We start from the raw sequence: 23,230 nt of genomic DNA on the forward strand, positions 1-23,230 counted from the left end.
TCCTCGTGAAGGTCGGAGTCGGAGCGGCTGCTGGAGCTCGACATGGTCGCCGGAGTCGTCAGACTGGATCAAATCGGAGAAATCAGAGGAGGAAGAGAAGAAGAGGCGGAGCGAGAGCGCAGTGAGGTAGGGTTTCCGGATTGGGGATATTTGTGGGAATGGAGTGGGTCGGGGTGAGCCGGGCTCATATGTCGGACGTGTGCGGGCATCCCCATATCTGCCCTATATTTGGGCTAGATATGAGGAACGTCGGACAGTTCGGGCGTTTGAAACGTACGGCTGGGTCAAATTTCCGTGATCAGTTAATGACCGGACGAGTTTAGGGCGCCCGGCTAGATGTTCTGAACAGGTACATGCTTGCGTGTGTGTTTTTTTTTTTTTTTTGAGGGAGGTACATGCTTGCGTGTTAGTTAAATGGCCTCCGCTAACTGGTACGGCCAATTTCCTCGAAAACAAAAATGTACGACCAAGCCTAGCTAGATTTATTTTAGGGAAACCAAGCTCGGCCCAGTTGCAAAAAAAATAGCTTCGGTACAACCCAGCTCGCTTTAGTTAAGCAGCATTAGCCATGGAAAATCATGCGGGTGGAGGATTAGTGCTGATGTGGCCACACTGAATGGACGCTGATGTAGAAAGTTTGCATGTTAAGAGAATTGGTAGTAGTGAGGTTCAATTCCTTAGGCTAGTCATAGTGAGAAGTAACTTAGACTAATGTCATGTATATGATATTAGTCTATGTTATTATCTTTATAGTGGGGAGTAACATAGAGGTTGTATTAATTAGATTTTAGACTCATTTTATGTTAGGAGGTGTTATGTTACTCTAAACACCTCTTTTCTTATTAACTACGTGTTACATAAGCAAACTTATCTGGAGATGTGTTATGTTATTATCTAAGTTACTCCCACTATGACCAGCCTTAAGAATGCAAGATCCTTCTTCTAACACTTCATAACAATTATTAGATTCACAATTTTCACAAAGATCTTCATCAAGATAAAGAAGTGCACTCAACTCCATCTTTTCTTTCAAAGAACCTATCCCGATAGCATTAGCTATTGGTTAATCTTAATTAGAATTTTTTTTAAAGTCCAACTAATGGAGATGATCCAATATATTTTATTTTTGTTTTCTGTTTTAGTGAGTCAACGGTAAAATAACATAACTAGGCAAGGAATAAAACAGGAAATACGAAGTCTATGTCCAGGTACCTGATTTGGTAGAATAGGACTCCCAGACAATGGCACCAAAAGTTACGACGTTATCACCGTGGCCCTCATTCGCGCAGAGCAGCGGGGCATCTTTCTCGTTGTCCTCTATGGCAACAGTGGCACGCGGCCGTCGACGGTCACCAATGTGGCGTCGTGGGTGACCATGGTCGGCACTGCCACCGTGGACCGCATGTTCCCGGTGAAGCTCAACCTCGGCAACGGACCGGTGCTCATCGTCTAGTCATTGTACAACACGGGGGCCGAGAGCAGGAGGAGCGCCGCGCTCGTCAAGAACCACTACAGCGAGCTAGAGGACCTGACCACCGACAAGGTGATGGGCGGGATTGTCGTCTGCCGCAAGTTGGATGGCGAGATTGAGTCGTCGGCGCGGCTGCGAGCAGAGTCCGGTACATGCAAAACGAAGAAGAACGAAATCAATCATAGAGGGGACACAATACTGATCCGTACCATGCGGGAGGGGGGGGGGGGGGGGGGGGGGGGCTTCGCCCCCCTACACCCCCGAGGTGTCCCTGCTAGGGGCAGCCGCTCTGGCCCAAGTCACCTAGTGATGGACCGTAGCTCCGTTTCGCTCCTTTTATCTTTATATATGAACTCGGGTTATAACGTAATATCGTCCTCGCCTACACTGAAGCATACATGGCGTCGACAGCCTACCCGACGGCGTCGACCGCCTTGGCCCGCGACACGAACACCGGCGACAATCCAACCCCGATTTTTGTAGGCTTTTCTTCGCAGGATAGGAGGTGGAGGGGATCATGAAACTGGACCTCCTGGCACCCGGAGTGAACATCTATCTGGAAATAGTCTATTCGCCTAGAGTGGTTTGCTGAGGCGGTCCGGTACATGCAAAACGAAGAAGAACGAAATCAATCATAGAAGGGACACAATACTGATCTGTACCATGCGGGGGGGAGGGGAGGGGGGCTTCGCCCCCCTACACCCCCGAGGTGTCCCTGGTAGGGGCAGCCACTCTGGCCCAAGTCTCCTAGTGATGGACCGTAGCTCAGTTTCGCTCCAGAAGTTAGCCTTTATCTTTATATATAAAATTGGGTTATAACGTAACATCGTCCTCGCCTACACTGAAGCGTACATGGCATCGACCGCGTACCCGACGGCTTCTCTCGCCTTGGCGCGCGACACGAACACCAGCGACAATTCGACCCTGATTTTCGCAGGGTTTTCTTCGCAAGGTAGGAGGTGGAGGGGATCATGAAACGGACCTCCTGGCACCCGAAGTGAACATCTTGGTTGCGTGGCCAGCTCAGCCGTTCAAGTTCAAGATGATGTCAGGAACATATGTGGCGTCTGATGATATGCAGGGCACAGGGATATAGCAATTCGTGGTAAGTAGAGCATGTTGATCCCATAGGGAGCGGTTGAACAGGTAACTACAAACCCCGCAGATACTTCGTCACTTACTTGGCTACATTCACACCAAGAGCGTTATCTGAAAATAGTCTATTCGTCGGTTGCTAACAAAATGATAATAAATGAGGGTTTAATAGACTACAAACTAGGACAAAAAATATACTAAACTAGAACACAAAGTAAAAGGGGTTGTACTTATATAGAATTGAACAGAGCAAAAGGCGGTATATAGCAGGCTTTTGGTCTCACTACTAGTAGAGGAGCGCCCCAGTGGCATGCAAGTATTCCGCGTTCTGTCACTTCCAGATGTGCTAGATATAACATCGTGTCATGGTCACACGCGACTGTCAATAATACACAACGGGACCAAAGGATCACAAAGTTCATCTATCTACTCCGTGTACGTGCAAGTGCCATACATGCAACGCGAAAGAGAGTAAATACTAAATGAATCCATGAAGACCAGTTATGCGTACTATATCATACGTCAACCTAAAACTGGATCAATTACTCAAACATAGATGAATATACACACAAAGAGGAATGATTCATTGCACACATCAACAGGGCAGAAACATAGTTGTGCAGACTGTGCGGCCTGCACAGGGCCCTAAATTTTTTATAGGCATGTGACTATGTATAGGCAACCCTATACATCTGCGGCCCAGCTCCCAGGCTGGGAGCTGGGCCGCGGATGGCGCTGGCTTCAGCGGCCCAACATACATCCCAGGGCAAGCCACCCTGCTACTCCTAACGCATACGGTACACACTAAGGCCTCATTCAGTTTGGAGGATTTAAGAGAAAAACATAGGAACAAGGATTCCGGAGGAAAATTTCCTATATATGCATTCAGTTTGTAGGAAATGTGTACGGAAATTTCGTAGGAATGTTACTCATTTTCTGTGTTTTTGAAGAAAACTACACATTCACTCAAAGCTTATTTTGCGCGTAAAAACGAGACAGGTCAATTCCTCAAATTCCTATACTAGTCCTAATTCCTACGTTTTGATTTTCTCCAAACCGAATGAGCCCTAAATGGCCTAACGCACTGGAAGTCCTAAAAAACATAACGTACTGGACTGGAGGATGGGATGGAGGCGAGGCGACCTGCTCCTGCCAGTCCGCCGCCAGCCGCCAGAGACGTCTTCCCGCTCCGCGGTGTGACGAGCCGACGAGCCCAACCTCCGCTTTGCCCTGCTGCCGTCGTGCTTCCATCCGCCCCAACCGAGGCCGCCGGTGTCCCCTGCCTATGCCTTCACGTTCCCTTGTGCAGAAGATGATCTTCAACAGTATGGAAACTAGTTGTTTTTTGAAGGAAAATCCCAAGGAGATGCGTGCTTGAAGATAGGTCGATTTGGATCCATTAGAAGAACGATGCAAAGCCAAGGCATTATAGTACATGCAGATGCAGAGTTAATTCAGTGGTGTTGTGGCGGTCAGCAGATGCATATTAGGCTGAATAAATAGGTAAACTATAAGTTTCTAGTCAACAATGACACTGAGGCATAAGATTTTTATTTGGTTGCTGCTTCATGACAGGATCAACACAAGGAACCTCCTCAACAGGAAATCTATGCATCTCACCAGCTACAACTGTGCACTTTGTTCAGATAACACGGAGGAGACGCTGCTTCATTTATTCTGGAATTGCCCCTTTGCTCTCCAATGTTGGGATACCATCATCCCTTCCAAGCCAAGAGGAATATCTGCCTTCGATGACTTTCAACTAGCCTTGGAGCAACTCCCTCCAGATATTGCCCTGGATATTATTGTGATGGGTTGTTGGAGCATATGGTCCATCAGAAATGACAAGATATTTCGTGCAGCAGTTCCTCATATTCTGGGTTGGAAATTCTATCTTCAAGATGGTCTATGGGCAGCACAGATAAAAGCAAAGCAAACTAAAGCGGCCAAGATTAGCTCCTGGGTTTTACAGCATTTATAATTGTTCTCATGTTTCACAAAACTGGTATTGGATGATTGCTGTGATGTAATCTTATTGCTTGTACATAATTTATTAATATAATTTACCGTAGAACCATTGTTCTACGGTTTCCTGGTCAAAAAAAACAATGACACTGAAAAATTAGGATATTGGCACTTATATTTGAAGAGTGAATATTAATAAATACATAACTGATTCTAAAATGATAATGCTTGAACAGATGCATACATTTTAACCTGAAATCATACAACCTTAAAAGTCTCGCAAATGGTTTTTATATTAACCTGATGGTAAGTATTTCAGCTTATATCAATGATAATTATTTCACTTGATGATTATGCATTTTCTTATGAAATTATACTTTTGATGCCTTGAAGGTGTTGGTTCTTCTTTTACTGTTGATCTGGTTATGGGAGCTATGGATGAAGTAAAAAATTGATTTGGTACTCTTTTCATCCCTTTACTATTATTTGCAATTTTCCATGTTTATCTATTTTTTGGATCATTGCCCATTGAGTTTAAACTCTAGATTTATTGAGCAACTGAGCTTTATTTTGTATGTTTTAGAATAGGGTATTTTTTGGGAATGTTATGTGGTATTTTTGGGTAGTAACAACTTGCCAAAATTTATCTATGTTGTCGGAAATAAAATGGCCTAGGGTTTGCTTCAATCCTGGCTCCGCCACTGCTCGCCTCCTCGGTTAAAGATCAGAGCATCGCAGTTCAACCAGACAGGACACAAGACTAGGTGAGTTAGACGATTCGTCTGATTGGCAAACATTGACGCATAATCTCCAATTGGTATCTGCTTCATTTTCTCTAGTGAGATAGGGCCCCATTTTTGAGTTTCGCACAGGGCCCCGGATTTTGCCGGCCCGGCCCTGCGCATCAACATGTTCATCTTACAAAATACAGTGCGAGGATGGAGGTCGGCACCGGTGCGCCCGGCCTATGGCCGGCACCCAGTGATGGCGGCGGCGCCTCCTTCTCCTCTTGCATGGCCTTCATGGTGATGGTGATGGAGGGAGAGGCCGCCACCTAGATGAGATGTGAGAGGCCTCCCGGCGGCTGCGTGGACTTGTGCTGGAATGAGGATGATGATGATGATCTCTAGCGGCTAGGGTTGGAGGTCTTCTTATAGCAGGCCTCCTCGGTTCTCCTCCGTTGATGTAGCATCCTCCCTTTCATCCAAGGGCTCTAGGGAAGTCACATCCACTCCCAGAGGATGTCTTATCTGCCAAGGATCCCGTAGGAATAAATCGGGACAAAATCGGAGCAAGATCAGGAAAGTTCTGGCCAATTTACAAAGTTATTTGCATATCATACGAGCATCCGTCCGAGCGGCTATGCTTGTATGGAAGGATGTTGTTCATTGTGGACTTCAGGAGCTGTTTCATATTTTGGTCGCCATTTCTTCGTACGGACTCCGATTTTTATGTTCTTGGGCTAGTTGGATTGCTAGCGAAATGACCGATGCGCCAGAGGCCTTGGATATTCATTTTGGACACTTTAATAAATTTCAAAACATCAAATACTAAATAGTCCTTCATCCGGTGCCTGGAACTTCTTCGGTTTGACTCCCAACTTGGTTCTTTTGATGTGCCAAGTGCAACTTGCTATGGCTTGGACCTTATATGGCTGATGTCAGCACATGAACTTGGTAAAAGGAGTAAACACCAAAAACTATGCATTCAAGACATGTATTATTGCTAGATGGATATGTTATGAGGGATTTTGGCACTAAAATATACTCTGAAAAGTATGCATAAAAATCCACTCATCAACTTTCCCAATCTTAAACCTTGCTCGGCAGCGAGCAAGAAGGTTGATCAATCGAAGTTATCCAACTAGCTCATCAATAAAGATTGTTGCACATAGGTGTATCTTATCTTATCTGCAAGTTATAAGCAAGATGGATCGTATTTGTACAAGGTAGCACATGCACAACTAAGTAAGATATATACATTTTGATAACCAAACCACCAGAGCTTCAGTAAAATTTCTATGCTCCTTGTCAAAGTTTAATCTAGCATGAAAACAAATACTTGGATCCTCTTACTTGATAGCTTATTCATTTCTTTTTGTTGTTTTTCTTTTTTAAACAAACTTGAGCATAGAGAGTTGACAAAAAGTCAAGTTATAGAGTTTCTCATCACTGTCCACTAACGTTCTCAAGTCAAGGCTCTCAAGCACTTACTTCAGTCATTGTTTGCTGGAACTTTTGTTGTCCGGTGACGGGATCATGCCAAAGAAATGATCTTGCACGGGTTTTGCAGTGGCTTAAGCATAAGTACTATGGACCAATATGTTGTCTCTTTTGAGCTCTTGTGAGCAGTACTCGGTTATTTCCACATACACACACATTCAAGAGAAAGCTGAATAATATTCGATGTAGTGTTTCTTGGATGGTGGACCATCTATGTTGGAGAGAGGCCACATTGCAGGTGACAATGATAGGACGTGGCTACACATATTCCTTGTGTTCATGATAATTGAAAGGATCAATACAGTCAACTAGAGGGGGAGAGGTGAATATAAGACTACATATTTTAAACTTAGTTGCCAATTTTAGGGTTAAGTGGATAAATAAGGTTCACTAGAAATATAACTAGATGAACACAACCTCTATGGCAAGAAAACTTAAGGCGAGGTATGCTAGGGAACAACCCAGATAGCAAGCCAATAAGCATATAAAGCACAACAAGGTGTGGGAAAGGATTAACCACAAGTGTGTCAATGACGTAGATTTTATCTCGAAGTTCACTCTTCCTTGGGGAAGAGCTAATCTTTGTTGGACCGGTGCCAAAACAAAAGCTTCCGGAATGCCACACAAGTCTCACTGTATCTCCTCATGTCATCCCCAATGGATGAGCCTCGAATCATGCGAGGTTGGTCTTGAAGGCGACCACCACACCTTTGTTGGGGAACGTAGCAGAAATTCAAAATTTTCTACGCATCACCAAGATCAATCTATGGAGTAATCTCGCAACGAGGGGAAGGGGAGTGCATCTACATACCATTGTAGATCGCGATGCGGAAGCGTTGCAAGAACGCCGATGAAGGAGTCGTACTCGTAGCGATTCAGATCGCGGTTGATTCCGATCTAAGCACCGAAGAACGGTGCCTCCGCGTTCAACACACGTGCAGCCCGGTGACGTCTCCCACGCCTTGATCCAGCAAGGAGAGAGGGAGAGGTTGGGGAAGACTCCGTCCAGCAGCAGCACGACGGCGTGGTGGTGATGGAGGAGCGTGGCAATCCTGCAGGGCTTCACCAAGCACCGCGGGAGAGGAGGAGGGAGAGGGGTAGGGCTGCACCAAAAGAGAGACGTTCTCATGTGTATGGCAGCCCCAAAACCCCAATATATATAGGGGAGGGGGAGGGCTGCGCCCCCATCTAGGGTTCCCCCCCCCAAGGGGTGCGGCCAGCCCTAGATGGGGCTTGGGGGGCGGCCAAAGGGGGGGAGAGAAGGGGGCGCCCCACTAGATGGGCCTTAGGCCCATCTGAGCCTAGGGTTTCCCCCTTTCCTGCGCCCTGGGCCTCTTGTGGGGGGGCGCACCAGCCCACCTGGGGCTGGTCCCCTCCCACACTTGGCCCACGCAGCCCTCTGGGGCCGGTGACCCCACCTGGTGGACCCCCGGGACCCTCCCGGTGGTCCCGGTACATTACCGATAGCACCCGAAACTTTTCCGGTGACCAAAACAGGACTTCCCATATATAAATCTTTACCTCCGGACCATTCCGGAACTCCTCGTGACGTCCGGGATCTCATCCGGGACTCCGAACAACATTCGGTAACCACATACAAACTTCCTTTATAACCCTAGCGTCATCGAACCTTAAGTGTGTAGACCCTACGGGTTCGGGAACCATGCAAACATGACCGAGACGTTCTCCGGCCAATAACCAATAGCGGGATCTGGATACCCATGTTGGCTCCCACATGTTCCACGATGATCTCATCGGATGAACCACGATGTCGGGGATTCTATCAATCCCGTATACAATTCCCTTTGTCTATCTGTATGTTACTTGCCCGAGATTCGATCGTCGGTATCCCGATACCTTGTTTAATCTCATTACCGGCAAGTCTCTTTACTCGTTCCGTAACTCACATCATCCCGTGATCAACTCCTTGGTCACATTGTGCACATTATGATGATGTCCTACCGAGTGGGCCCAGAGATACCTCTCCGTTTACATGGAGTGACAAATCCCAGTCTCGATTCGTGCCAACCCAACAGACACTTTCGGAGATACCTGTAGTGCACCTTTATAGCCACCCAGTTACGTTGTGACGTTTGGTACACCCAAAGCATTCCTACGGTATCCGGGAGTTGCACAATCTCATGGTCTAAGGAAATGATACTTGACATTAGAAAAGCTCTTAGCAAACGAACTACACGATCTTGTGCTAGGCTTAGGATTGGGTCTTGTCCATCACATCATTCTCCTAATGATGTGATCCTGTTATCAACGACATCCAATGTCCATGGTCAGGAAACCGTAACCATCTATTGATCAACGAGCTAGTCAACTAGAGGCTTACTAGGGACATGGTGTTGTCTATGTATCCACACATGTATCTGAGTTTCCTATCAATACAATTCTAGCATGGATAATAAACGATTATCATGAACAAGGAAATATAATAATAACCAATTTATTATTGCCTCTAGGGCATATTTCCAACAGTCTCCCACTTGCACTAGAGTCAATAATCTAGTTCACATCACCATGTGATTAACACTCACAGGTCACATCACCATGTGACCAACATCCAAAGAGTTTACTAGAGTCAACAATCTAGTTCACATCACTATGTGATTAACACTCAATGAGTTCTGGTTTGATCATGTTATGCTTGTGAGAGAGGTTATTAGTCAACGGGTCTGAACCTTTCAGATCCGTGTGTGCTTTACGAATATCTATGTCATCTTGTGGATGCTACCACGCGCTACTTGGAGCCATTTCAAATAACTGCTCTACTATACGAATCCGGTTTACTACTCAGAGTCATCCGGATTAGTGTCAAAGTTCGCATCGACGTAACCCTTTATGACGAACTCCTTTTCACCTCCATAATCGAGAAAATTCCTTAGTCCACTAGATACTAAGGATAAGTTCGACCGCTGTCATGTGATCCATACCCTGATCACTATTGTACCCCTTGACCAACTCATGGCAAGGCACACTTCATGTGCGATACACAGCATAGCATACTGTAGAGCCTACGTCTAAAGCATAGGGGACGACCTTCGTCCTTTCTCACTTCTGCTGTGGTCAGGTCTTGAGTCTTACTCAATACTCACACCTTGTAACACAGCCAAGAACTCCTTCTTTGCTGATCTATTTTGAACTCTTTCAAAATCATGTCAAGGTGTGCGTTCTTTGAAAGTATCATCAGGCGTCTTGATCTATCTCTATAGATCTTGATGCCCAATATGTAAGCAGCTTTCTCCAGGTCTTCCTTTGAAAAACTCCTTTCAAACAACCCTTTATGCTTTCCAGAAATTCTACATCATTTCGGATCAACAATATGTCATTCACATATACTTATCAGAAATGTTGTAGCGCTCCCACTCACTTTATTGTAAATACAAGTTTCTAACAAACTTTGTATAAACCCAAAAACTTTGATCACTCCATCAAAGCGTATGTTCTGACTCCGAGATGCTTGCTCTAATCCATGGAAGGATCGCTGGAGCTAGCATACCTTTTAGCATCCTTAGGATCGACAAAACCTTTCTGATTGTATCACATACAACCTTTCCTTACGAAAACTGTTAAGGAAACTTGTTTTGACATCCATCTGCCAGATTTCATAAATGCAGCTAATGCTAACATGATTCCGACGGATTTAAGCATCGCTACGGATGAGAAAATCTCATCGTAGTCAACTCCTTGAACTTGTGAAAATACTCTTTGTCACAAGTCGAGCTTCATAGACGGTAACATTACCGTCCACGTCCGTCTTCTTCTTAAAGATCCATTTATCTCGGATTTCATGGCTTCTAACCATTTGTCGGAATATGGGCCCACCGTCGCTTCTCCACAGCTCATAGGTTCATCATTGTCCAACAACATGACTTCCAAGACAGGATCACGTACCACTCTGAAGTAGTACGCATCCTTATCAACCTACGAGGTTTGGTAGTGACTTGATCCGAAGTTTCATGATCATATCATAAGCTTCCACTTCAATTGGTGTAGGTGCCACAGGAACAACTTCCTGTGCCCTGCTACACACTAGTTGAAGTGACGGTTCAATAGCCTTATCAAGTCTCCACCATCCTCCCACTCAATTCTTTCGAGAGAAACTTTTCCTCGAGAAAGGACTCGTTTCTAGAAGCAATTACTTTTTCTTCCAGATCTGAAATAGGAGGTATACCCAACTGTTTTGGGTTTTCTATGAAGACACATTTATCCGCTTTGGGTTCGAGCTTATCAGCCTGAAACTTTTTCACATAAGCATCGCAGCCCCAAACTTTTAAGAAACGACAACTTGGGTTTCTCTAAACGGTGTCGTCTCAACGGAATAGCGTGGTGCCCCTTTTAAAGTTAATGCGGTTGTCTCTAATGCCTAACCCATAAACGATAGTGGTAATTCGATAAGAGACATCATGGTATGCACCATATCCAATAGGGTGCAGTTATGATGTTCGGACACACCATCACACTGTGGTGTTCCAGGCGGTATTAATTGTGAAACACTTTCCACAATGTCTTAATTGTGTGCCAAACTCGTAACTCAGATACTCATCTCTATGATCATATCACAGACATTTTATCCTCTTGTCACGACGATCTTCAACTTCACTCTGAAATTACTTGAACCTTTCAATAATTCAGACTTGTGTTTCATCAAGTAAATATTCTCAGCATCTACTCAAGTCATCTGTGAAGTAAGAACATAACGATATCCACTGCGTGCCTCAGCACTCATTGGACTGCACACATCAAAATGTATTACTTCCAACAAGTTGCTCTCTTGTTCCATCTTACTGAAAATGAGGCCTTTCAGTCATCTTGCCCATGTGGTATGATTTGCATGTCTCAAGTGATTCAAAATCAAGTGAGTCCAAACGATCCATCTGCATGGAGTTTCTTCATACCAATAGACATGGTTCGCATGTCTCAATCTTTTCAAAAACGAGTGAGTCCAAAGATCCATCTACATGGAGCTTCTTCATGCGTTCTATACCAATATGACTCAAATGGCAATGCCACAAGTATGTGGTACTATCATCACTATTTTATATCTTTTGGCACGAACATGTGTATCACTGCGATCGAGATTCATTTTCGGTGCAAGACCATTGAAGGTATTATTCAAATAAACAGAGTAACCATTATTCTCCTTAAATGAATAACCGTATTGCGATAAACATAATCCAATCATGTTTATGCTCAACGCAAACACCAATCTCGATGGTAGAGGGAGCATGCGATGCTTGATCACATCAACCTTGGAAACACTTCCAACACACATCGTCATCTCACCTTTAGCTAGTCTCCATTTATTCCGCAGCTTTTATTTCGAGTTACTAACACTTAGCAACCGAACCGGTATCTAATGCCCTGGTGCTGCTAGGAGTACTAGTAAAGTACACATTCATATAATGTATATCCAATATACTTCTGTCGACCTTGCCTGCCTTCTCATCTACCAAGTATCTAGGGTAGTTCTGCTTCAATGACCGCTCCCCTCATTACAGAAGCACTTAGTCTCGGGTTTGGGTTCAACCTTGGGATTCTTCACTAGAGCAGCAAATGATTTGCTGTTTCATGAAGTATCCCTTTTGCCCTTGCCCTTCTAGAAACTAGTGGTTTTACTAACCATCAACAATTGATGCTCCTTCTTGATTTCTACTTTCGCGGTGTCAAACATCGCGAGTTGCTCAAGGATCATCATATCTATCCCTGATATGTTATAGTTCATCACGAAGCTCTAATAGCTTGGTGGTAGTGACTATGGAGAACCATCACTATCTCATCTGGAAGGTTAACTCCCACTCGATTCAAGTGATTGTAGTACTCAGACAATCTGAGCACATGCTCAACGATTGAGCTTTTCTCCCTTAGTTTGCAGGCTTAAGAAACTTGTCAGAGGTCTCATACCTCTTGACGTGGGCACTAGTCCGAAATCCCAATTTCAGTCTTCGGAACATCTCATATGTTCTGCGACGTTTCAAAAACCGTCTTTGGTGCCACAATTCTAAATCGTTAGCATTACGCACTGAACTATCACGTAGTCATCAAAACGTGTATGTCAGATGTTTCGCAACATCTATAGACGACGCTGAGGTTCAGCACACCGAGCAGTGCATTAAGGACATAAGCCTTCTGTGCAGCAATGAGGACAATCCTCAGTTTACGGACCCAGTCCGCATAATTTCTACTACCAACTTTCAACTAAATTTTCTCTAGGAACATATCTTAACCAGTAGAACTAAAGCGCAAGCTATGACATAATTTGCAAAGACCTTCTGACTATGTTCATGATAATTAAGTTCATCTGATTAATGAACTCCCACTCAGATAGACATCCTTCTAGTCATCTAAGTGATACATGATCCGAGTCAAACTAGGCCGTGTCCGATCATCACGTGAGACGGACTAGTCATCATCGGTGAACATCTCCATGTTGATCGTATCTTCTATACGACTCATGCTCGACCTTTCGGTCTCTTGTGTTCCGAGGCCATGTCTGTACATGCTAGGCTCGTCAAGTCAACCTAAGTGTTTTGCATGTGTTCCGAGGCCATGTCTGTACATGCTAGGCTCGTCAACACCCGTTGTATTCGAACGTTAGAATCTATCACACCCGATCATCACGTGGTGCTTCGAAACAACGAACCTTCGCAACAGTGCATAGTTAGGGGGAACACTTTCTTGAAATTATTACAAGGGATCATCTTACTTACTACCGTTGTTCTAAGCAAATAAGATGCATAACATGATAAATATCACATGCAATCAAATAGTGACATGATATGGCCAATATCATTTTGCTCCTTTGATCTCCATCTTTGGGGCACCATGATCATCTTTGTCACCGGCATGACACCATGATCTCCATCATTGTGTCTTCATGAAGTTGTCACGCCAACGATTACTTCTACTTCTATTTCTAACGCGCTTAGCAATAAAGTAAAGTAATTTACATGGCGTTATTCAATGACACGCAGGTCATACAAAAATAAAGACAACTCCTATGGCTCCTGCCGGTTGTCATACTCATCGACATGCAAGTCGTGATTCCTATTACAAGAATATGATCAATCTCATACATCACATATATCATTCATCACATCTTCTGGCCATATCACATCACATAGCACATGCTGCAAAAACAAGTTAGACGTCCTCTAATTGTTGTTGCAAGTTTTTACGTGGCTTGTATAGGTTTCTAGCAAGAACGTTTCTTACCTACGTAAAACCACAACGTGATATGCCAATTTCTATTTACCCTTCATAAGGACCCTTTTCATCGAATCCGATCCGACTAAAGTGGGAGAGACAGACACCCGCTAGCCACCTTATGCAACTAGTGCATGTCAGTCGGTGGAACCTGTCTCACGTAAGTGTACGTGTAAGGTCGGTCCGGGCCGCTTCATCCCACGATGCCGCCGAATCAAGATAAGACTAGTAACGACAAGTAAATTGACAAAATCGACGCCCACAACTACTTTGTGTTCTACTCGTGCATAGAAACTACGCATAGACCTAGCTCATGATGCCACTGTTGGGGAACGTAGCAGAAATTCAAAATTTTCTACGCATCACCAAGATCAATCTATGGAGTAATCTAGCAACGAGGGGAAGGGGAGTGCATCTACATACCATTGTAGATCGCGATGCGGAAGCGTTGCAAGAACGCCGATGAAGGAGTCGTACTCGTAGCGATTCAGATCGCGGTTGATTCCGATCTAAGCACCGAAGAACGGTGCCTCCGCGTTCAACACACGTGCAGCCCGGTGACGTCTCCCACGCCTTGATCCAGCAAGGAGAGAGGGAGAGGTTGGGGAAGACTCCGTCCAGCAGCAGCACGACGGCGTGGTGGTGATGGAGGAGCGTGGCAATCCTGCAGGGCTTCGCCAAGCACCGCGGGAGAGGAGGAGGGAGAGGGGTAGGGCTGCGCCAAAAGAGAGACGTTCTCATGTGTATGGTAGCCCCAAAACCCCAATATATATAGGGGAGGGGGAGGGCTGCGCCCCCATAGGGTTCCCCCCCCCAAGGGGTGCGGCCAGCCCTAGATGGGGCTTGGGGGGCAGCCAAAGGGGGGAGAGAAGGGGGCGCCCCACTAGATGGGCCTTAGGCCCATCTGAGCCTAGGGTTTCCCCCTTTCCTGCGCCCTGGGCCTCTTGTGGGGGGGCGCACCAGCCCACCTGGGGCTGGTCCCCTCCCACACTTGGCCCACGCAGCCCTCTGGGGCCGGTGACCCCACCTGGTGGACCCCCGGGACCCTCCCGGTGGTCCCGGTACATTACCGATAGCACCCGAAACTTTTTCGGTGACCAAAACAGGACTTCCCATATATAAATCTTTACCTCCGGACCATTCCGGAACTCCTCGTGACGTCCAGGATCTCATCCGGGACTCCGAACAACATTCGGTAACCACATACAAACTTCCTTTATAACCCTAGCGTCATCGAACCTTAAGTGTGTAGACCCTACGGGTTCGGGAACCATGCAGACATGACCGAGACGTTCTCCGGCCAATAACCAACAGCGGGATCTGGATACCCATGTTGGCTCCCACATGTTCCACGATGATCTCATCGGATGAACCACGATGTCGGGGATTCTATCAATCCCGTATACAATTCCCTTTGTCTATCGGTATGCTACTTGCCCGAGATTCGATCGTCGGTATCCCGATACCTTGTTCAATCTCGTTACCGGCAAGTCTCTTTACTCGTTCCGTAACTCACATCATCCCGTGATCAACTCCTTGGTCACATTGTGCACATTATGATGATGTCCTACCGAGTGGGCCCAGAGATACCTCTCCGTTTACACGGAGTGACAAATCCCAGTCTCGATTCGTGCCAACCCAACAGACACTTTCGGAGATACCTGTAGTGCACCTTTATAGCCACCCAGTTACGTTGTGACGTTTGGTACACCCAAAGCATTCCTACGGTATCCGGGAGTTGCACAATCTCATGGTCTAAGGAAATGATACTTGACATTAGAAAAGCTCTTAGCAAACGAACTACACGATCTTGTGCTAGGCTTAGGATTGGGTCTTGTACATCACATCATTCTCCTAATGATGTGATCCCGTTATCAACGACATCCAATGTCCATGGTCAGGAAACCGTAACCATCTATTGATCAACGAGCTAGTCAACTAGAGGCTTACTAGGGACATGGTGTTGTCTATGTATCCACACATGTATCTGAGTTTCCTATCAATACAATTCTAGCATGGATAATAAACGATTATCATGAACAAGGAAATATAATAATAACCAATTTATTATTGCCTCTCGGGCATATTTCCAACAACCTTTACATACATCTACAGACCATACCACAAGCAATCAAGCTTCCGGAGGAACCTTAATAGACTAGGAGCCAAGCTCCAAGAGTAACAACTCAATGGTGAAAAAATCTTGTGGGGAACACAAATTGGTTTGGTCAAAATGTAGTTCAGGCTTTGCTCCTTCAGTCCCAAATTTTCAACGAGTTTTGATGAACGGATTAAGTATCTTGAGCGAAACAAGGTTTGGTAATGATGGAGCTCAACAAGGCAAAAGGATTAGGGTTGGAGGTGGAAGAAGGGTGCCTTTTATAGTGCAGGTGAGGGATGGGGATTTTCTACCCGTTGGACCCACAAATAGTTGTCAGTTGCCCCGTGCGCACATGGTGTCCAGAAACTTTCTATTTCATCCCCATGGATACCTCCATAAAAGCACAAACAAGGTAATTTAAAGTGGTAGGTGTAGGAACATTGGTGTACATATTTTAGAGTGTACCCACACAAAATCAATCCACAAGGACCCCTCTTAATAGTGTGGTTGTCCTACGACTCAAATCGAACCAAAACGAAAACCTTTGAGTCGCCGGAAGCCTTGCACATCGAAATGAAGGGGGGGCAATCATCTACACATTAAACTTCCAAGGAACCAATAACCTGAGATAAACTTTAGCATATGTTATTAGTTTCACTAACCATATTGCCATCACACCAAAATAAGATTATGTGTCATATGCACTTTCAATCTCTTCCGTTTTGGTGTACTGATGACATTATGGCTAGAGCATGGCAAATAATATACTCCTTCAGCCCCATAATGCACATTTGACACAAGTCAAAAAATGTCTTACATTATGGGATGGATGAAGTAATCAATAAGACAAGCCATGCAGCAACTTTTGATCACGAGAGCCGAGAAAATAAGGATGTGCTTTGTTTCTCATTTTATGGAAGCTTTCTCAAGATTTTCTTCCATATGTGACGATATGGCTTGGTAGTGGTGAGTGTTAGGTTGATCTCCTCCTGTGTGGGCCCAACAGCCCACCGGGCCCTTAGATCCGCGCCCTGATCGGGGGCGCCCAACCCACTATGGTTGAAGGGCCCCTGTCACCTGTGCTAGATAAAGAGGTGGGGCCGGCGGCATGCAACACGAGGTTCATCGCGAGCCGTACACCCCACCGACACACCTGCCGATCTAGGTCAGCGCAGTAGTGACGGGAAGATCCATCGCCGCCTCAACCACACCCTGCCATCACTGTAGCCTCCACCATGTCCGCACCATGGGCTCATCGATCCAAGGAGAAGGTACTCCTCTACTTCTCCATCTCTCTGTCCTCCCTTCTCAAATGACTAGACAGATTCGACATATAGATGGTTCTACCAATAATCTCTAGCCTAGATGTTCTTAGTGAACTTAACATTGGTGTCAGAGCAGTGCTAGGCTTAGATTTTTTCGGGTAGAAAGAAAAGCAAATGAGATCTACACTTCCTAGATCAATTATAATAAAAGAAGAACAACCCTTTCCCTTTTTTTACCATGTTCGGATCGATGAAGATGCCGAAATCACAGACCCCTTCGGGGCAAAGGGCCCCACCACCGAGCTGCTTGACAGCAGCGCACTCTCCTTGGGAGCTCGCGCACACCGGCAAGGAGATCAGTAGGGGGTGCCGCCACTCCATAGAAAGAAAAGGGGAGCAGAGGAGGGCGCAGCCGCGTCCCTCTCTCTCTCTCTCTGCCACAGGAGGCGGACGATGGCGGGAGAAATGGAAGGGAAAGAGTAGTTGGCACGGCGCGGTGGCATTCGACACCGTCGCCAGCAGTCGAGAGTAGCCTCACCGGCGGCCGGGCGTGTTCCCTTTTTCTACCGTCTACAGAATAGAGACGAAGAGGGATGGAGAGGAGGAGAAAATAGAGTGGGGCTAGGTTTCGGTTGTTGTCTGGTTTTGACCCAGCAATGAGCGCGCTAGTCCGTCGGATGGAATTCGATGGGATCAAGTGGCGCTCGGCACAGCGGGCCGTGGGCCATGAGCGGCGCGCGTCGCAGGCTGTGGGACGGGCCGCTCAAGCAAAGAGGCCCGTCAGCGTTTTGTCTGTTATTATTTTTTCAGGAGCATGTTTTGGATTGAATTATGTACCGTTTTTAGAGAACTTTGCTCAGAATTTTTCTATTCAAACTGATCCAACGAAATGTTTGTTTTAGAAAATAGAAAAAGTAAAAGAAATGCTTCTGAAAAGCATAAATTTCATGGATTTTTTATTCATGTTTTCCGCTGCAAAAATAAAAGTGCTTTTTTAAAAAAGTGAATAGAACTAAAGTGAGAATTAATTTTTAAGAGCATGTTAAAGTGATTATTGAAACAATTATGATTCTGTTATTTTATGACCAACGTTGTTAATAACATAATCGTGATTTATTGTTGTGTTATGTGCATTTATTTCTATTTTCTGCCCAACGGTGATATAGTTTCAATTGCACAAACAGTTGTATGTTTCAATTTTGACCAATGTTGGATTAATGCATGCAATTGTTGTTATGATCTCACTTCATTGTGGTTTTAGGGAGGGTACTACTTGATGAGCTGCATCAAGGATGTTCCAACCCTCAGAGGTGACAACTACACTGAATGGAGAAAGAAGGTCGACTTGGCTTTTGTTTATGCTGAGGTGGACTGGGTTGTGGACACTCCACAGCCGGTCAAACCAACAGAGCCAGTCAGAGATGCAAAAGATGATGATGCTACTTGACACAAAAAGAAGAGGGGTCATGCTCCAGTGAAGATGTCACATACCCTCAACAACCAAAATTGGCTCACCGCCAATAAAAAGTGCATGACTTTCATAAAGAACACAATTGAGAATGCTATTGTGGGCTCAATTGCAGAGTGTACTTCCGTAGGGTAGTTTCTTGAAAAGATAAAGAGCCAGTTCACTGGTTCTTCAAAGATATATGCTACCCAGTTGCTAAAGCGGCTGGTGACAGAAAAGTACACATGCGGTGGACATGGCATAAGAGAGCACATCATCAGGATGAGCAACATGGCAGCTAAGCTTAAACCCATGGATTCGGATTTGGAGCTCAAGCCTGCACTCCTTGTTCACCTGGTTATGGCTTCACTGCCAAAAGAGTTTGACACTTTTGTTGTCAACTACAACATGTCATGTGAAAAATGGGACATTGAAAAGACTATAGCCATGTGTGTGCAAGAAGAGGAAAGACTTAGAACCTCACATGGTGGTTCTCTGAACTATGTGAAGGATAATAAGAAAAAAAAATACAATCAAAGTAGCAAAGGTCCCCCTTCAAAGCCACATGGAAAAGCTCTCACGCAATATCAGCATCAGCAAAAGTCTTTTCCGGTGGACAAAGATACATGTCTCCATTGTAAGCGGACTGGGCACTATAAGAAAGATTGCCCTGTTTGGCTAAAGTCAATAATGGCAAAGAGAGGTAACAACATTGTTTCCTTTGTAAATGAATCCTTGTATACACAGTTTTAGAAATCTACTTGGTGGATTCACTCAGGTGCAACCGTTCATGTTGCAACTTCACTACAGGGATTCCATTCGACGCGGACTACGCAAAGAAGCGAAAAATGCATTGAAGTTGCAAATGGAGTTCAAGCAAAAGTTGAAGTTGTCGGCGACATCTCCCTGGAGTTAGCTGATAAATTCAAGTTCTGCTTACAGATGTTTTATGTGTTCTTTCATTACACAGAAACTTGATTAGTGTTTCATGTTTGGCTAAACAATATTATGACTGTCATTTTGGACATGGCAAGTGTGCCATATGGTTATGTCATGTTTATAACATTTCTCTATTTTGGATGATGACATTTCTCTATTTTGGGACGGTAGCCTATGTCATGTTTATATTTATATATTGTGTATTTTTACTATAATGACAATAATTGTGTGTGTTGACATCACAGGCTTAGGATCACGACACATTTTTATTTTTTTGGGAATTAGGACTGCAAGTGGCAGGTCAGAAAAATCTGAGCCTGACGAAGCTCGGCTCAGTTGCCACGAGGGGTGGTTATCTAGATGTGTAGGAGAAGTATTCAACTTGCGTTTAGATTAGCCTTTTTCTAAATGGCGTCTAGATTAGCCTTGGCGTTGCTTTGAGTTGTCTAGAATGGTTTTCTTAGTGTTGGTTGTGGGCGCAAGTGACTCACGAGTTGGACCGTTTGGACTTGGAGAATGGTTTATACCTTGTCATGCATAGTAAAAATAACTTAGATTAATAACATGCATATGTTTATATAAAGCTTTGATTATTACTTTATAAAATCATAAAATCATTATGTGATGGTAACATGTTATGTTACTTCATTTGCATTTTTTTCATTACTCGTCACATCATATTTTTTGCTTATAAGACATGCAAGTTATTGTTTATGTTATTTCCGCTCTGAGCATCCTTAGCCTATAACAGGTTCACAAAACAGTTGCCCGGGAAAAGACTTCGATCACGGTTCCGGAGTGCTCTTAGGTGGATCTCGTCTCCACTTCGTCCAGAACAAAAAAGAAGCATCTTCTGTCCATAGTTTACAATGAACACCATATACATATCTGGTTCACATGGAGAACACGCGAAATACACTAACTGATGGACCAAGAAACGTTGACAACTTATCACGTCAACACCCTAAGCTTGCAATCCATCAAGCAGGCGATGAAGAATTAATTTCTACATGCATTCGACATCAACAAGACAACAACCTACGCGCAAAGAAAAAGAGGAAGACAAAGAAGATTACAGCACTGGACCGTTGATGGTTTCTTGCCACGGTCGACGACTTAGACCGTCGTTGGTGAAGAGCAAGCACGTGCATGGTGATCACGACCGGCCGGCGACGACGAACGTGCCCGGACTCAACAAGTGGTACCCGTGGCGCTGTTGTTGTTGGTGGTGGCCCCTGCCGGCGAAGCGAGCGCAGCTGGGCGACGACGCGACGCCGCCGCCCTGCTCCATCTCCCACATGACCTCCATGAAATCATCGACGGCACATGGCAGCTCGAGCGGGCCGACGCAGCCGGCGAAGCCGTACTCCGTCTCGGCCTCGTCCAGCAGCGCCCGGAACAGGGGGTGGTTTGCGCACCTGGCGCGCACCGCGAACCGCTCCTTCTCTGGCCCCACGAGCACGGCGAAGTACCCCGCCGGAACGGCCCACGCCGCCCTGCCATCGGCCGCGCGTGGAGAGGCCGGGGCGCTGGCGCTGCTGCCAGCGCCGCCACCGCCGTAGGCTGCCGACTGCCTCCGGTGGCCCAGCGACCGGCACTTCTGGAGCGTCTTGGCCAGGATGTTCTTCTTCTGACCCCCTTCCTTCATGGCCGATCGATGTGGAAAGCTATCAACAGACAACGGGACTGGATCGAAACAGTATACTAGTACGTGGGGGTAGTAGCTATGGAGCTAGCCACGGTCGTAGCCTTGGTGCAGGCGGGACATGTCCTTGGTGGCTTTTGGCGCGAGGAGGGAGAGGGCGCTCCCGGTGTAGTTCATGCTTCTTTGTGGACGGGCGCAAGAGGCGACGAAGGAGGCATCGGCGGAGTATGAGGTGATGGTTAGTTTCTCCCAAGAGTGAACCAGAGTTACGAAAGCAACGAAGAGTATGAGGTGCTGGTTTGGAGAATGGGACGCATGAATTGGGAAGGTACAGATTTAAAGGAGAAAGGGAGCGCCTCAGCTGCTTTCTCGCGGTGGTAGCAAGAAGAAGAGGTTCAGATTAAGAGCAAGCTAAGAATGGCACATATGCATGCGTACGGCCGGCGAGGGCTGCTTTGAAAGTTTCTCCTCCTTCTTCTCGCCCCCTGAGACGCGGTGAGAAGTAGTTAGTGCGAGCCCTAAAATACTCCCTTTTCTCAAGATAAGTGTCTCAACTTTATACTAACTTTAATATAAAGTTATATTAAAGTTGAGACACAAACCACCACAGGCACAGCGGGATGAAATTTTTTTCGATAAAGTTGAGATGCTTATTTTGGGACGGAGGAAATATTAGGAGTAACACTAATATCCTTCTTGAAGGCGCCGCCGAGGAGATCCGCGCATCCTCTTCTCCTAGATCGAGCTCTTCGGGTGAAAGCCAAGATCCTGCTGTTGGATCGGGCGGCAGCGTCGTCTCCAACATCGCTCTCCCTCTTGGGGGCGCCGTCTTGAAGACCGTGATCCCTCCTGCTCTTCCTTGCGGCTGGACGTGCACGACATCGTGGTCGGCAGGTGCCCGGCTGGCGGTGCGGATGTGGCGTTGCGACTTGTGTGGCACGATGATGGTTGCAAGATGAGCAGGGTCATGGCTTGCCTTCGTCGTCGACCGTCTGGCATGTTCTTGAGCTTGAAGTCGAAGCTGTGGCGTTGCGGGGCGACTCTGCGGCAACGATGTCGGGCGATGGGCAGATCGGACTCTGTTGGTGCAAGGCATGCTCCTTTTCTCCTGCGAGGCTCGTCATCAAAGTCGGAGCTGCCTCTCCTCGGCGCGGGCGGTCGATTGTTTGGCCTTGGCCGGCAGGGTTTTCGTGTGCTGTTCGTTCGGAGGGGTCTTGTTGGTTCGTCAGCGACGAAGTCGGAGTCGCTTGCTCGGGGAGAGGTGACGACGATGATATTGCAGGCAACCTCGACAGTGTCCTTTCCTCGGCGGTGTGTGTCGGTCTTGTGGGTACTAGGTCGGCCGGGTGCCTTCTCTGTAGGCATGTTGTAACGGTTTTCGCCCGGGTTTCCGTTAATTAACCGGACAATTCTCTTATTCTTAATCAATGAAAATGGCAAGTCTTTTGCCTTGTTTAAACAAAAACTAATATGGGATCAACAATGTGCAAGTTGATTGATTTTAATTTTTGGGTCAGTCGACTCACACAAATTTTAGCCGATTTGTTCTTTGCGCTGGCCTAAGGGCATGTCCAAGCTGACGTGTAAATCGGACACCGCACCCGTCTACAGATAGGGAGGACTAATACGCGGACACTGATGAGCCGGGCATAATATAGCCGAGAAAGCAAACAGCCTTCTTCTCGGCAACATTGTAGGCAACAGTGTGCCTGGTAGGAGGATCACCACCTCTTTCGACATAGTACTTGGCTTCATGAGGGCTGTCCTGGACCTTAACAGCATAGTGATGCGGCAAGTCCATTTGGAATATTTTCAAATGCAGCCCTGGTGTAGACGCTCGCTGCTTGTTTTTTTCCAAGATTGAA

At 46.0% G+C, this 23,230-nt stretch overlaps 1 protein-coding gene and 1 pseudogene across 1 annotated transcript; one reads left to right on the plus strand and one right to left on the minus strand.

Annotated features, from left to right (window-relative positions):
• The first annotated feature begins 158 nt into the window (after positions 1 to 158).
• Positions 159 to 19,638, plus strand: LOC141027264 (uncharacterized; annotated as a pseudogene).
• An 873-nt stretch (positions 19,639 to 20,511) lies between these two features.
• LOC109780707 (protein SMALL AUXIN UP-REGULATED RNA 51) lies at positions 20,512 to 21,809 on the minus strand. Its single transcript, XM_020324374.4, has one exon. The coding sequence runs from the start codon at positions 21,366 to 21,368 to the stop codon at positions 20,877 to 20,879; it is 492 nt and encodes a 163-aa protein (XP_020179963.1). The 5' UTR covers positions 21,369 to 21,809; the 3' UTR covers positions 20,512 to 20,876.
• Positions 21,810 to 23,230: the final 1,421 nt, after the last annotated feature.

This window comes from Aegilops tauschii, chromosome 7, assembly GCF_002575655.3.
Source record: "Aegilops tauschii subsp. strangulata cultivar AL8/78 chromosome 7, Aet v6.0, whole genome shotgun sequence".
Classification (NCBI taxonomy): Eukaryota; Viridiplantae; Streptophyta; class Magnoliopsida; order Poales; family Poaceae; genus Aegilops; species Aegilops tauschii.